The 16015-nt window shown below is 41.2% G+C and overlaps 5 protein-coding genes across 5 annotated transcripts; 4 read left to right on the top strand and 1 right to left on the bottom strand.

The window, feature by feature from the left end:
- The first annotated feature begins 75 nt into the window (after positions 1-75).
- BCR41DRAFT_422333 (hypothetical protein) lies at positions 76-5169 on the top strand. The gene is made up of 2 exons (XM_022030142.1): positions 76-2333; positions 2446-5169. The coding sequence occupies exons 1-2, from the start codon at positions 351-353 to the stop codon at positions 5125-5127; spliced, it is 4665 nt and encodes a 1554-aa protein (XP_021881324.1). The 5' UTR covers positions 76-350; the 3' UTR covers positions 5128-5169.
- Positions 5170-5229: 60 nt separating this feature from the next.
- On the bottom strand, positions 5230-7253 carry BCR41DRAFT_354097 (ras family-domain-containing protein). The gene is made up of 5 exons (XM_022024254.1): positions 7155-7253; positions 6945-7019; positions 6156-6233; positions 5973-6012; positions 5230-5806 (listed from the first exon to the last, which is right to left on the bottom strand). Exons 1-5 carry the CDS (start codon positions 7186-7188, stop codon positions 5395-5397), a joined length of 639 nt encoding a protein of 212 aa, XP_021881323.1. The 5' UTR covers positions 7189-7253; the 3' UTR covers positions 5230-5394.
- A 3832-nt stretch (positions 7254-11085) lies between these two features.
- On the top strand, positions 11086-11392 carry BCR41DRAFT_305960 (hypothetical protein; the record flags this gene model as incomplete). Its single annotated transcript, XM_022020813.1, has 2 exons — positions 11086-11126; positions 11254-11392. Coding segments are annotated over 2 exons (180 nt in total), but the record flags the coding sequence as incomplete, so codon positions are not given.
- A 264-nt stretch (positions 11393-11656) lies between these two features.
- Positions 11657-14087, top strand: BCR41DRAFT_66020 (hypothetical protein). Its single transcript, XM_022030968.1, has 2 exons — positions 11657-11704; positions 11915-14087. The coding sequence occupies exon 2, from the start codon at positions 12105-12107 to the stop codon at positions 13989-13991; it is 1887 nt and encodes a 628-aa protein (XP_021881321.1). The 5' UTR covers positions 11657-11704; positions 11915-12104; the 3' UTR covers positions 13992-14087.
- A 1174-nt stretch (positions 14088-15261) lies between these two features.
- Positions 15262-15833, top strand: BCR41DRAFT_65983 (hypothetical protein; the record flags this gene model as incomplete). Its single annotated transcript, XM_022030967.1, has 1 exon — positions 15262-15833. A coding segment is annotated over one exon (432 nt), but the record flags the coding sequence as incomplete, so codon positions are not given.
- Between the last annotated feature and the right edge of the window lie 182 nt (positions 15834-16015).

Genomic DNA, 16015 nt, shown 5'->3' with positions numbered 1-16015 from the left:
TTCATTGCTTTTTTTATGCCCTTCTCATCCATTTCTTTTCACTCTCATTCAAAACTATTTCACTGAATAATTGTTGTCTTTTTTTTTTTTCCTTCCTTTCTTAATTCACTCGAGTTTCTTCTTTCGCTCTTTCGCTTTCACATTGACTCATTTCCTCTCAAGTTCTCGTTCTGCACCAGACAGGAACCTCACACCATCACAACCCATCCCACTTGAGAACATAGAAATAACTACAAAGCCAATTCTCCTTCTCTTTCTCCCATTGTTCCCCCCCTTTTTTTTGTCCTTTATTTCTTTTGTTATTGTTGTTATTATTATCTTTCATTCCATACTCTTTTCTCCCCACAGCCATGAATATATTAGAGCAGCAGCAGCGATTGGAGACAGCTCCATCAGCCTTAAAAAATATCCATGCTCTCGTCTGGAATAGCAGCACTACCAACAACATCAAAAGCCATGATAATTCAATGCCAATCCTAGACGATCCTTTACAAAGTGGAGCCCATGGTGATGCTTTAGGTCAAAGGACTGATAGAATTAAAAGTCCACTAAATAGTAAAGAGAGAACAGAGGAAGCAAGTCAAAAAATCAAGCGCAACAACTCTAGTTCAGGCTCACCTCTTTCTTTATCCATATCCACATCCAACCCCAATTCCACCAATTCCTCTTCTTTTGCCGATCCTCTCTCCCTAAATATGACACAATCGAAACAACAGCAACAACAGGGACAGAAGACGAAGCTTACTGGCACTAGTAGTGAGCATCCCCTAAATGTCAGTCATGCTGAGGAAGATCAGCCAATCCGCAGTGACGACGAGAACAGAGAAAGGGATGGTGACGATTCTAATGCAGGGGAAGATCAAAGAACAGAACAGGCATATCCTCTTGACACTGAAGCTGGTCCGCGCGAAAACCAGGGGACGGTTACACAAGAAGAGAGAGACACCCCCAGTCGGAAAGGTCAGGCGAACGGGGTAGTCAAGAACACGAGTAATCATAATCAAAAGCACAGTAATGATAATGATCACGATGACAAACACGTCAGTGACAATAGTACTCTCTCCGGTGTACTGCCTCCTTCCAGTTCTCAAAAGAGGGGGGAGAATGAGGAGAAAGAGGAGAAAGAGGACAACTATCAAACCAAACAAAGTTTTCATGGATCAATGGATGACGATCACCTCTCGGATAATAATCCTTCCAATGCTGATCTCAAGACAAGTACATGTACTACTTCAGTGACTCCAATGACCGCCACTGCTACTCCTACCACTAACCCTACTACATCCGACTGTACTATATCTCTGCCCGATCTTGCTTCAATATCGACTATATCACCCGAAACAAAGACTTTGGACTTTAAAAGCGGCTCTGCCACACCGCAGAGTGCAGTTCAGGAGGATCCAATAGGCAGCGGCTACAGCAGCCATTACCCAGAACAACAACAACAACAACAACAACAACAACAACAGCTCCTTGCACAACCATCTCAGCCTATACGGCGACCCATCACTAGAGCACGTACACAATCTTCACCCGTCCAATCAAGACTGCACAAGCCTTTAGAGCATCTCTCAGATTTAGGCCCATTGGAGGAAGCCAAGCCTGTAAATACCATCCACTCTATCAACTCTAGTGAAGAATCAGATATTCTATCAAATCAAAACCCAACTTCATCATCATCAGGTTCTGCAACAACACATTCGTCCATTCTAACCCATACATCTAATGTAGGCAAAAGTAGGCGGAAATCATCCGCGGACACATCAATCCAACAACAACAGCGACAATCACTACATCGATTATCTCAGCTGTCAGAGTGTCCTTCTTCTTCAACCCTAGTGTCGGAAGGCTCGTCTTCATCTTATTCTACTATTAGGCCGTCGAAATCATCAGATCAGAGGGCTACTGATATGGCAGATGGAGTAGGAGGAGGAGGACTAGTGTGGAGTGGCTCTCACCCGCTCTTGATGGACTATACAGTAGAACCCGAAACCTTGGAGGATGAAAGGTATCGAGATTTGAATACGATAGTGACTCAAAATAATAAGGACCGTAGTATGAGTATGAGTGTGGATACCCGACAGGCGCATTACCCTAATCAAACCAATGGCAAGGATGTCCCTCCTTTGGAACAGAGTACTAGAAGGAGGAGAAATACCTCCAAGGCAGATGGCAATAGAGGCTGGGCGTATAAAAGAGAGGGTAAAAAAGAAGGACATTCAGGTCTCGTGAATGGCAAAAATACGACAGGAAGTGTTGGGAAACGTGTGATCATTCATCAGATTACTCCCACAGACACGCTTGTTGGGATTGCGCTTTACTATGGTATTCAGGTATAAATATATTGGATTATATTGCTTTGCGTCGATTCAGGAGTGGTATTACGTTATTCTTATTGACTTTTTTTTTTTTTTTTTTTTTTTTTTTTTTTATTTGTAATCATAGCTCTCTGTACTTAAAAAATCCAACAAATTGTGGACTAATGATTCGATCCATACTCGCAAGTACCTCTACATCCCTTTTGAGGAATGCACAGTAACAAAGCAAGAGGGAGTCCTGGTAGATGAGGCCAACCAAACAGTGACCTTACCTCAGCGTATTCGACAGCCATCCTCACAGCATTATCATTCTCGGTCTGGATCTGTCATGAACTCTCAAACATCAAGAGATGACTTTGGAAATGAATACGCCAGGAATAATAACAACAGCATCCATGACAGAAACTCAGCTGTAGATTCAACTCTCTCTGGAAACGCAGCAACAGCTCCTGCTGTCAAAACAGGCATAAACATTGGCACTGGTTCACCGCGTGTTGGGACTTGGGTAGATCCCAAGTCGATAGCAGCACCACCGATGTCATCTCCAACGATGACTTCTACATCCCTTACTTTGGATAACAGCCTTAGGGCTGCACCTGTCTCATCGCAAACATTACTTCATCCTCGTAGAAGCGCCACTGATTTCATCGGCGCTGGAACCAAGCAAGCAGGGCCACTATCATCTTCAACCTCATCAACCTCCTCATCATCATCATCACCATCGATGGCAGCAACAGCTGTATCGGAGAACTTGCCAAACACAGTTGTAGTGCCTCCCTCGATGACACATGAAGCTCTCGCAGCACGCTTTAAGGAGATGGATTTAGTCACGCAGGAGCAACAACATCGCAAAGCCCTGGCAGGCCATCAAGGACAAGGACAAGAGATGCGTACAAATCCAGTTCACCAGCGTCATCGAACGATGGATCTAAGACACTATGCGACAGCACGGAAGTTGAGTCTATCAGCCGCAACAGCATCAACAATGTCGGCAACCACAACAGCAACAACGTCTTCATCACCAGCGTCGTCGCCATCATCTTCCAATATTGGTTCAAGGCGAGGCTCTGTGGATACCGCTATCACTTCCACCACTACTACGGAACCTGCGGGTGGTAATCTATCAGCCATTATCACTAATCGACTTAACCACACGGTTACTGAGGAAGAGGATACCGGTGGAAAGCAACAACCATCATCATTTTCCTCACAATCACAGTTACCTCCAATGCAAAGTGACTTTATGACATTTGGAACTCAACATCACATCTATGAGGCGGATGATCTGGATGAAGGACACAGGACCGGTTATGCAAATGTATTAGATGCTTATCATCATCATCAACACAACGCTGCTGGAGCTGATACAGTGGAGACGACGGTGATGGTTCAACAAGGACTCATCACAGTCCCCGCAGGCGTCCTGTCCTTTTTCCCATCACCGGAGCATTCAAAGAAATTGGAGACACCAGAGTCAATTGCCCAGGTGCAAAACCAAGTGGAGAGCAATTATAGCTACCATGCTTCCTCCTTATCGGGCTCGTCCGTCTCTTCGAGTAGTCTTCGTGAGGCCTTGAGCTCATCCTTCTCGACATCAACTTCTTCCCTTCACAATAGTCATCGGAAGGTTGGAGGACTGAAGACTGGGACCAAAACCAAAGGGCGAACTGCGTTAAGTGAAGAGACATTTCAAACGCCATCGTCTACAACTACAACTATAACAGCAGCAGGGGCAGTATCAGACACAAAGCCCTCTACTTCATCTGCATCCACAGGTCAAGGATCCATTCGATCGCCTTCTTCGAGACATCCACGTCGTACTCCTTCTTCCTCTTCTTCATCTTATAATAATCATGCACGGTCACCTACATCACCTGTTTCTGGCAGCACTACTGCTTATTCAAAGACCCTTCGAGTGAATCAACCATATTACTCTGCTCAGAGATGGTCCATGATGGGTGAATCCCTTGTGGATGAGTTATTAGGTGCAGTCCGAGGACCACTTCAGATTGCGAGACGTGTATACAACTTGACTGCAACACTTGGCTTTGGTGACAATGACAGCGATAGTGATAGCAACAACAACGATATTAGTAGTAGCAAAAGTGGTCATTCTAGTTCAAACAAGGAATCATCCAACTTTTGGACTGGTCATGGGACTCGAAGATGGACAAGCATTCGTGGAAGTGGTGGAAGACGTCGAAATAAGGAATACCATACCTCGGCCATTGAGCTTCAACAAGCCTTTATTTTCTCGGCTGCAACAACCAAAGCCAAGACCACAACCACGACCACGACTGCAACTGCTACTATGTTTGCTACTGGCAGTGGCAGTGGCAGTACAAGTGGAAGTGGTATGGGCACAAGCACTAGCACTAGCATTGCTAATGGTCCTGCTCATGGTACTTTGAATGGTACTGATAATAATGGTCCTATCAACACTACCAGCACTACCACCGCTATTAGCACCACCCTCACACCCCCTACCCCTACCAAACTATCATTTGCTCCTGTGGTTAACAAAAATGGAACTGACGAGACACCAGGCAGTCCAACAACGACAACGTCCCGTTCAACACGTCGAACGCCAAGCACTAGTAGTAGTAATCAGAGTTCTGTCAGGAAACGATCTTTAAGATCTTCTAATCCTGTCAACCGTGCAGCCCTTGTGGCCCTCGTCAACGAATTGGAGAAGGATAATAAGCGAGAACGAGAACAAGAGAAGGAAAAACAATATACAAGCAACACTAACAGTGATAACATAAACTCTCTGTCAACACAGGCCAAAGACATCTTATCACCTCTTTGATACCCTCACCCACCTTCCTCTAAAAAAAACTCAGAAATAAAGGAAAAAGAAATTAGAAAGTCTAAAGTCTGATTTATATGTAATTTTTTTTTTTTTTTTTTTTTTTTTTTTCTCTTTTATTTGACTATAACTAAGGCTGGATGTAGGGAAGGGAGAATAGTTGTTGGCGGAAAAAAAGGAGGGACTTAGAACGACTAATGTAAAATGTATACTAAGGAATCAATAGAAGGTCCTAAACAAAGTTGGGGATACAAAAAGTATTTTTTTTTACAGGTCATCATCTTCCTCAGGAAGGGGCATCTGAGCAGCAGTATCCAGTTCTTGCTTGTACTGTTGCATAAGAGCAGCATCGATGCTGACCTCAGCAGGAGCCAAGGCAGGGGAAGCAACAAACTCCAATCCGGGATTTCCTGAGAGCTTACGAGCCAACCAGAGGAAAGGCTTCTCAAAGTTGTAGTTGCTCTTGGCTGAGATATCGTAGTACTGAAGAGACTTTTTGCGATGGAAATCAATAGATTTGGGCTTGACCTTACGTTCCTTGATGTCGACCTTGTTTCCACAGAGGACAATAGGGATGTTCTCGCAAACACGAACAAGATCACGATGCCAATTGGGAACGCTCCTGTAGGTGATTCTGGAAGTCAAATCAAACATGATGATACCGCATTGTCCATTGATGCTGTCATGATGATGTTTCAAGTAAAAAAAGCGGAGCAATAATTTTGATTAGCGTCTTGCAAAAAAAAAAAAAAAAAGAGTAGTTGTTGGGATAGGGGGAGAACTTTTGGTTACAAACTCCAGGTTCGACTTCCGCTGGATCTTTGAACATGAGAAAAGTAACTTACTAGTAACCATCACGGAGACCACCGAACTTCTCCTGACCAGCTATTAATTTTAGTTAAGAGATGATGTTTGTAGATGATTTTCTGGAGCTGGTTAATTTTTTAAAGTTCGATTTGGACATTATTGCTCCAAAAAACCGATCTGGAAGGAGGGAAAAAAATAAAAAAGGAAAAAGAAATACTTGCCAGTATCCCAAGTGTTGAAGACGATGTTACCAAAGTTGGTGGAGAAGCTCAAGGGATGGACTTCAACACCCAAAGTGGCTATGACATAATGGAAATAAAAGTGAAAAAGAAAAAAAAAAAAAGTTAATATTTTTGCCACAATTTGCATTGCCACTCGAGAGGAGAAAAGGCCTTTTTTTTCTTTTTTTTTAAAAAAAAAAAAAAATCAATAGGGTGTTGCATGCTACGCCATATCGTTCGTGTGATCTGATCTCCATTGTTGTATCCTATCGTATGTTGTTTGCTGCTCTTGAATACTTCCAAAGGAGCCTCAGTAACTGCTATTATTACTATTACTATTATTTTTTTTTAACCTTATCTTCTGAATCAAGATAGTTCAGTGCGCAAAATAAAGCTCCACAAAAAAAAAGGCTCTGAATCTTTCGGAACTCCAGAAAGAGATGGAATACCGTATGTGTTGTGGTTCATTGCAGGGTGGCGCGGTGGAAAAGAAAGAAAGAAAAAATGTTGAGCCAAAAAAATTAAAAAATCCCATTTCAAATCCACCACGGATTAAGTGGTGAAGGCAAAAAAAAAAAAAAAGAAAGTAATGAAAAATAAAATAAAAGTATCGCATATTGCATATCGCATATGCTGACAAGAATCGATGGCGTATCTATAGTTCAGTCGACAGTTCCCGCCAATCCGTTTTTTTCTTCTGTTCTCTTGAAGAGTTTCCTCCATATATGCATGAATATATACATATATAAAATATGGTAGAAAAAGAGATAAAAGAAAAAAGGTCTTTACCAATATACTTCTTCTCGAATTCACCAGTCAAATGGCGCTTGACGAAAGTGGTCTTTCCCGTACCACCATCTCCAACTAAAATTGGTTGATAGAGATTTAAGAGTTGAAGAATATAAAAAAAAAGTTAGATCAAAATGAATCATGTCGCCGTCATTGTTGAGTAATGACTGGTCCTCCATGAAAATAGAGTGAATAAACATGTATACTTACTAAGGACAAGTTTGAAAGTAGGAACTTCGGCCATGATGTGTTTTTGATGTCAGAAGAGTGAATGTGGATTGAGAGAGAAAGAGAGAGCAAATCAAATCAAAAAAGGTTGACAAATGCAAATGCTCAAAAAAAAAAAAAAAAACATGATCACGTGTGGTAAGCTTGGTGACGCTGCTCTTTCGGTTGGGTTGTTAAGGGGAGAGAGCTGGATAATCAATTTATGTAATGTCTTTGCCACAAATATGTTAATGAGACAGTAGTCTGCTGCCGTAATCACGCATTTGTCAACATGAACGACATGATAAGCATGGGAGAGAGACAGTCAACAAAGTGAGAAAGGATATCAATATGCCTTGCGCCACCAATTAAAAAAAAGGTTGGGTGTTTATCGATTGGATGGCATGAGTTCTCACGTGGTCTAGAAACTACAAGACCATAAGCAACAGCAATGTAATTAATTAATGAGATATCTGATACAAACGGGTTCATGTAAAGCATGTACAGAGCTCTGTGGTTCGTTCAAGTCCAGGGATACCTCGAGGAGATGAGGAGGAGAGAGGAGAGTCCAAGATACTGCTCTAGATTAGGGCTACAAAGAGCAATGTTTGTCATGTTTGTTTGTTTGTTTTCTCCTGACATCATGGCCATTTGGGCGCATGTGGCAAAGAAAAAACGTCTCAAGTGAGACAGAGTGCAAAAAAAAAAAAAGAGTGAGGCATTTCTTTTTTTGGTGCTTCCTCCCCTCACCCCCCTTTTCGCGTTTTTTTTTATAAACAATGAACGCACAAACAAAGATTAATTTGCATGTCCCCTTCCTAACCCCCTTTCTTCATTCTCGGGGCTTTGCGGTCCCCTTTTTTTTGTTTAATTGTGAGTCGGAGGGGGGCGCGATTTTTTTTACTGGCGGACAAAAATTTACACAGCATGCAGCATGAAAACACATGCGTGTAGCACTCACATTACACAAACATACACATGAAATAAAGAAATTTGTACATGTATATAGATACTTCAGCATTTTGTTTCCTCAAGTACTAGAGTCTTTTTTTTTTTTTTTTTTTTTTTTTTTTTTAACTCATCAAGGGTTCTGCATCAAATAAATCCCTCGCGATACCAAAGTGTAGTATATCTATATTATTGAGTGAGGACAAAAAAAAAAGAAAAAAAACGCATAAATAGTCCACGGAAACCCACTTTTTTTCTTCTTCTTTTTTATTGTTGTATTTCAACCAAATCAAAATCAAAAAATCATAATCAAAAAAATCAAAATCAGAATCAATCCTGCAGGTTTAAATGAGTCCACTTTTGTTCAGATCAAATTGAGTGCATGTGCATCTTTATTATTTGTATGAGGCGCATGTGGATTATTTTTTAGGTTTATCATAACGTATATTTATATGAAGCACGGTGTATACATCTATCTCCATATCTCCATATCTATCATATTTATTATATTTATAAAATATTATATGTAATATATATAATATGTATATATTTATTATATATAATCATAATATATATACTATTATATATAATAGTCTATGTCCCTGTGTACATGTACGTTTATAATTTATATTTACTGAATTACCGCCAACTTTGTATTTTGTTAACGTCAGTCTGTAAGACACCCTGTCCTGTGTACATGTACATGAACATGTATTCCCTGAAGCGTTTACTCCGCGCTTCTCCCGCCGCAGGTAGGCGTCTCAAACTAAATATACAAAAAAAAAAAAAAGGGATATCATTTGCTGGCAATTACTGAGAAGACCCAGCCCTCTTTTTTTTATTTTTTGATGAGTTGTAATTCACTTTAGATCCATTAAGATTGAGCATTCTTTTGAGCACCCTCACCGACTTGTAGAGCAAAAAAAGAAAAGAAAGATGATAAGAAAAAAAGTGCTTTTTACATCTTTTGTATAACTGAGAGTATAGCAAAAGGAAAAAAGAAGAGAATGAATGGGGCAAGTATACACAGATACGTATGCATGTGCATAGGTCTGCTTTTCTATACAATACAAAGAAAAAAGTTTCTTACGCATTTTGATGTTTCCACCCAGCTTTCCCTGCAATAGAAACATGAGTATGAACAATGAACAATGAACAATGAACAATGAACAATGATTACATTATATAAGACTGAGTAGTTTCTTCTTATAAAACAAAGCAACGTTCCTGAAACAATGGTTTTTATATTTGTTTGTTCTTTTTATTTGATTAGCGTAATCAAGAATGGTTCACTAATACAAAAATGGCTGTGGCTATTATTCTGATGCGGTTTGACTTTGCTCGTTTTTGACCTATCTTTTCACTTTGTGATGGGATAGTAAACATGTGTAAACCATTTGGATGACCACGACATTGATGGGATGTCTGATCGTTTTTTTTCGATGCTGTCCAAGTGGCTAAAATATTAATGTGTCAATGTAAATTATAGTTTTTATTGTTGATTGTTGATTGACCTGTCCTGTTGTCAAAATGATTGAACTTGATTGTGAATTTGCACGTCTTTTCGTCTCTCTCTCTCTCTCTCTCTCTCTCTCTCTCTCTCTCTCTCTCTCTCTTTCGCCTGACTCTTTTCTTCTCCTTCGGAGGCTTATTGCTTTCTTTAACTCTCACAAACATACACTCTCTCATCGCTTATTTTTTTTTTATTTTTTGAATCTCACATCTTTGATTCATCACTTTCATCTCCTTCCCACTTTTTCTTTTTCTTTCATTCACCTCCCCCCTCCCCCCCTACTCTTAATAGCATCCTCTTCACTCCGTTGGTGCCTGTTTCAGGACCAACACCCCCAGTTTGCCTTGGTTAGCATCTCGGGTTCTCTCATTTTCCTTAACTCCCTTTTTTTTTTTTTTTTTTTTTTTTTTCCTTTTTTTGGCGCTGCACTGTTGGCTCTGACTGACTTGAAAAAATTATTCCCAGTTGTGCTTGCTGTGTTCCACTTGTTTAATCAGTACACTCATCCTCGTACTTCCCAAGCACTGCCCTTCAGCCCTTTTCCTCTCTCTTTTTCTCGTTCTCTTTTCTCTCTTTCTTTTTCTTCCATCCAATCCTTCTTGTTTCTTACTCACTTCCCCTCTCTTTACTCTCTCTCTCTCTCTCTCTCTCTCTCTCTCTCTTTCTTTCGCTCTCGTTCTCACTCTTCATTCATATGCATCTACCGACACTTTAACCTCTCTACTGCTACCTCTTCTCACTCGCTCTCTTCCAACTCCTTGTTCTCCTGCTCTCTAAAACTCTTTCAAAGACACAAACAAACAAGAAACTCCTCCCTTCCCTTCCACTTTCTCTACTCATTGTTCAGGACTCTAATTCACTCTGTAAAAAGAAAAAAAAGAAAAGAGAAAAAAAAAGGTGTAGACTTTAGATCAATCATCGTGTGTGATATTTGTAATACATATATCTGTGTAAAAAAAAAAATAATAAGGAACATAATAGGAAGAACAAACAAAAACCCCGAGTCTCAACTCCTTTACAAGTAATTCTTCACAAGAAACTCATAACCTACTCAAGTGTGTGTATCTGTTTCGCTCAAGAACAATCAACTCTCTCTCTCTCTCTCTTTTGATACAAAATACCAGCCTGTTATTATCATTAAAAGAAAAGAAAAAAAAAAAAAAAAAAAAAAAAGTTCATTCGGCCACTGATATCGAGAACCTCCCCCACTATCTCTTTATTTATAACTCGTCATGATCTTTGTAAACGGCCAAAAGTTTGCATGGTAAGTAGTCATAATAGCTTCTACTAACGATAGGAGTCATGGATGATATCCGTGCCTGGATCAAATGTCACCCTATCCTCTTACTTATGTGATGAAATTACAAGCTAATTGGTGAACATGAAAAGAACAAGGAGGAGGATGATATACCTTGTGTGTGTGCCGCATGATGGGACTGACAAAGTATCACTCGTTTTTTTGTTATTAGTGCGACCTGTATCAAGGGTCATCGTTCGACAACATGTAATCATGGGTAAATATCCAAATAATACTCCGTATTTGCCCCCCTACATCTTTATTTCCTCTCTTTATCTTTTCCTCCGTGTTTCTCCTAATGACTGACTGATTTCCACACTATTCTTGTCATCTATCCCAATCAGTGAACGTCCCTTGCATGAGATCAAAAAGAAAGGTCGCCCTTCCACCCAATGTCCTCACTGCAAAGAATTACGCAAGGCAAAACATGTCAGTGCCCGCTGTATATGTGGCCGAGAGGAAGGTATGTTTGCCGGCTTTTAATCATTCCATTCCGTATCTTTTTTGTTTCTTGGTTGATGAGCCTTTTGATAGGAGGGAAGGTTGGATTGAGTGCTTCATGTTCATGTGTTCCTTTTCGTTTTATTCATTTATTTATTTGTTCACTGGCCTTGCCAACCTGCTCAACGACAGGAGCTGCTGCTGTCGCCAACGGTCTGAAACGTGCGAAATCACTCAGCCACGATGGTCGCCTGTCAATGTCGGCAGCAATCGGTGGTGAGAACCTCCTCCGGTCCGTCTCGACTCAAGGCTGTAGTCCTCAGGACAGCGCGGACGTAAAATCGTCCAATGGAGGTAGACATTCAATCATGCATTCACTCGCTCCTTCCGCGTGCTCTCTGCCACGCCTCTGTCCAGGGGACTATGAGCACCAGCTGCGGACAGGAGCGTGTTGAATTAATTATTATCTATGGTGACCAAATGCCATGTTTTATACAAAAAAGAAAAAAAATCGTCCTCATTTACTTAAGCGCCTGTTCTCCTTCCAGGTGTCGCTCTATGCAGCTGCCACGATGGCCTCATCTGTTCCCACTGCCGTAATCACGCCGCTCAATCCGCCGTCAAGCCATTCAAGGGCTCGTCGCCCACCAATGGTGCAACCAAGACATATATATCCGATCACCAACAAGGCACCACATGCTTGGATTTCGGTCAACCCGGTCTGCTTCAGCCCTCTCAAGAATCGGTTCCACCTATGTCATTTCCGCTTCATGCCCACAGTGGACAGACTATCCAGAGTTCCGATGGTCTTGTGTCTCATGGAATGAATATCAATGGAATGAATGTCAATGGGATGAACGGGAACCGGATTTATGCCAACGGATCTTCTTCCTTACTAGTCCAGACCCTCTCATCGTCTGTCAGTTCAGAGCACTCGCCCTCACCCTCGTCCTCATCCTTGCCACAATTTACTCAGATGCAGTCCAACCTGTGCTTTGATTATACTAGCTCTTCTGATTATGATAGCGACCATTATCAGCCTTCATCTTCGTCCTATCCTTTCTTTCCCGACAACATGTCCAATTATGCTGTCAGTAATGCTTCAGATGATTTGGAGGAAATGGATTTGCTGAACCCTTCGGACTCTAAAAAGATCATGGATGACATTATGAACGGGACTACACCGTTGAACCCGATGGAGAGTGCATCTGCGGATGAAATTCGAATGCTCTATTCTGCCTTGTCAACGTTCTCCACCACCTCATCTCCTGCTGTGCCTACACCTCCCAATCACCCTTACTCTTCCCCCGGCCCAGCTTCCAGTACCTCGAGTCTATATAACCTTCCTGTTTCTTCGACCACATCTCTCAAGAAGGGATGTTGTGGCTCTGGAAAGATTGGAGATATCGCATCATCCCCTGCTTCATCCATTCTATCCTATTCATCCTCTGCCAGCAGAAGCGAGTTTGGTGATGATGAGCTTATTCCACGAGACGGATGTGGATGTGCTATTTCTGCTAGTATGTGTTGCTGTGGTGAGCTTTGCGCCTGTCCTGGGTGTCTTGCCTATCCAAACAACCGAGGTATGCTAAAATCAAATATGGACGGATCAAAACAGGATGGCGTCGGTAGTGACACGGATATGAACAAGGACATGATGTTTGATAACGACAAGACGCTCACGAGTGCTCAGGCTCTGAATCTCAGCGCCGCCTTGAACTTGGTCCAGAATGGGATGAACGAAGGCAATTCGAGTGTGGATGCACGACAGGCTTTGAAACAGGAGCTTAGTGGGGTAGGGCTCTCCAGTCTGGAGGCAGCCCAGATGCAGCATCCCACTCTGTTGGGTGATAATGGTGTCCTGATTTGCGGTTGTGGCTGTGGTCGCCCCACTGTAGACTGTACTGAATGTTTCCGTGACATGTGCCAGTTTGTGGGAGAGTACCAGGCCAGGATGATGAAGGAAGAAGTCAATCATGGGAACTCGCAGCGTCAGGATATGAATGCAAAGCAACCAGAGCTCGGTATGAATATGAATATGGCCATGTCTATGAAAATGGGCATGAGCATGGGCATGGACATGTCGAGCTTTAATGGGACAACGTTTGTTCCAACACAGCCACTGCCGCAAACAATGAGTTTGCTCACTATGCAACAGCGGAGTCATTCCAATGACATAAGCCGTGTCAATTCGCCATTATACAGTCAACAACAACAGCAACAACAGCAACAACAGCAACAACAGCAACAACAGCAACAGCAACAACAGCAGCAGCAGCAACAGCAACAGCAACAGCAAAGACAGCAAGAGCAGCAGTACTTTAATCAGAATGATCCGGTACTATTAACAGAGAATGCATTACTAAAGCAACAGCAACAACAGATGCAACTGGCTCAACAAATGCAACAGCGACTTAGTTTGAGACGTCGTTTCCGGGAAGAAATTGATGAGGAGCAAAAGTTGCAGTTGCAGATCATGGAGCAAGAACAGATGCAGCTCCAACAGTTACAGTCGAGTATGCCTAGCCTGAATCAACTCCAGCTGAACTTTTTGGATAATGAAGACTGGAGCTTCGTGGATGAGATTCGAGCGGACAGTATTGAATTGAGTATGAACAGTGTTGGTGTGCGGAGATCATGACCGTTGGGCCATGATTTCTTTTTTCTTTCTACCACATACCACTTTTTGCAAACAAGGAGGGGGAGATACTTTTAGTGGAATAGCATAGAGTCAGTTTATTTTCCCCCCTCAATTATACTTTTATTTCTTCTCTGTTTTCGTTGTGTACATTATTTTGTTTACTACGAGGTCTTTCTTGTCCTTACTAGTACGCTACATTCTTCTTCTACTGTTTCTTTCTTTTCTCAGCCTATTTCCACTGCACACACACTCTCTCTTACACACTCTTTCTACTCTTTTTTTTTTTTTTTTTTTTTTTTTTTTTTAAAAAAAAAAAAAAAAAAAAACCTCACACAATACTTTTACACTCTTAGCATGTAGATAATATAAATATTTTTTTTGTTTTAGAAAGAAAGAAAAAAAATAAAACCAGCAATCCTATTTAAAACGAATTAATGTATTTCTATTTTACAATGGCACGTGGCCTTTAAAATATAAACCGTTGAGATAGACAAGAAAGTGAAAGAAAGAGAAGGCCTCGGTCAAAACCCTATTTAAAAGCATTTCTCTCCCATGAAAAAAAAAGGAGAGAGATAGGAACAGAGTGGTTATTATGACCAGGTATTAGACTACGCATTAGCTGCTAAAACATCGACAAGTCAGCAGCTGGTCCTTTTAAGATGAAGGAAGGAAGGAGGAAGGGGAGAGGAACAGGAGCATTGTCTGTCTATAATGTCCGATTGTCCCTTGACCTTCTTTCCGTTCCCCACTACTGCAGATGTTAATCAGAAAAAAAGAAGAAAAAGAAGCAATAGAAAAAAAAAAGATGGTACAGAAAAAAAAAAAAAAAAAAAAGAAAAAAGGGGGGAAAGAGAACACCGCCTTCCTGTTCATTTCGATCCAACTCTTTTTTTCTTTTACAGTTCAAAGAAGCAGGCAACGTACATGTATAATTACAACGAACAATTGAGTATATTTTATAGCATTTTATCGCAGCGTTCCCTGTTTACAACGTATCAATAGATGTATTAACCATGATCTTGACAATACGTCCGTTAAAGTCAAAAGAATAAAAAAAAAAAACATTCATCTTATTTAAGAATAAAAGGTGCATGGGAACTCCAACCCAGAGACAGGGAAACACACAAACAACGTACATATTCTAGAAAGATTTAGTGCAAAGCTCTCCTTGGGAGATTACCAAAAAAAAAAAATGGATCAGAGTGGCGAAGACATAAAAGGACCTTATTCTTCTTCGCCTATCCTTCCATCCATCCTTTCTTCTTTTCGTTTTTCTTTCCTTCTTTCTTTCTTTCTTTTTTTTTCTTTTTTTCTCTCTCTTTTTTCTTCTTCTTCTCCTCTCTATCATACATTTCAATCAATTTTTAAAATGAAGTTCTCTGCCTCCTACACTGCAATTGCCATCTTGGCCTTGACTTTACCTTCTTTCTCCATCGCTGCTGACCCTGTTCCTGCTATTGGACCAGCCGCAGTGACGGTCTCGCAGAAACCGTCGGCTCCCTCAGGACCGCAGCCTACCCGCTCCAATCCCCCTCTTATTAACCCTGGTAATGGTGGCAGCCCTACCCGTCCTAGCGCCTCCGCCACCACCACTGCTGAAGAAGACCCTGCGAATCCCTCGAATGGAAGCTCTTTGATGGCCGCCAACTCTGTCTTCACCATTGCAGGAATAGTTATCGCCTTGACTGCTGTTGGTTTCTAAAAGAAGAAGCTAAAAAGCTAAAAAAAAAAAAAAAAAAAAAAAACTCTATACCAACCAGGAAGAGGGGCCGCATAGACTTGACTTGTATAAATGTGTATAAATTATTTAAGCGACAATCGAACTTGTTTAATAAATGGAACCTTTATTTTTTTTTTTTATTACGATCTACCTCTTTCCTTGAATTCATACAGCATGCAATAATATATATTTATTTATATATATATACATTTGTATATGGAATTGTGTCCCCGCGGGAAAATAATTTATCTGATCGGTCACTATTCCAGATGAAGGGCGATGATGCGTCCTCAAGCCACGAAGC

This window comes from Lobosporangium transversale (assembly GCF_002105155.1).
Source record: "Lobosporangium transversale strain NRRL 3116 chromosome Unknown BCR41scaffold_19, whole genome shotgun sequence".
Taxonomy (NCBI): domain Eukaryota; kingdom Fungi; phylum Mortierellomycota; class Mortierellomycetes; order Mortierellales; family Mortierellaceae; genus Lobosporangium; species Lobosporangium transversale.
The sequence above is the reverse complement of the archived record's forward strand: the minus strand, read 5'-3'. Positions and strand labels throughout refer to the sequence as shown.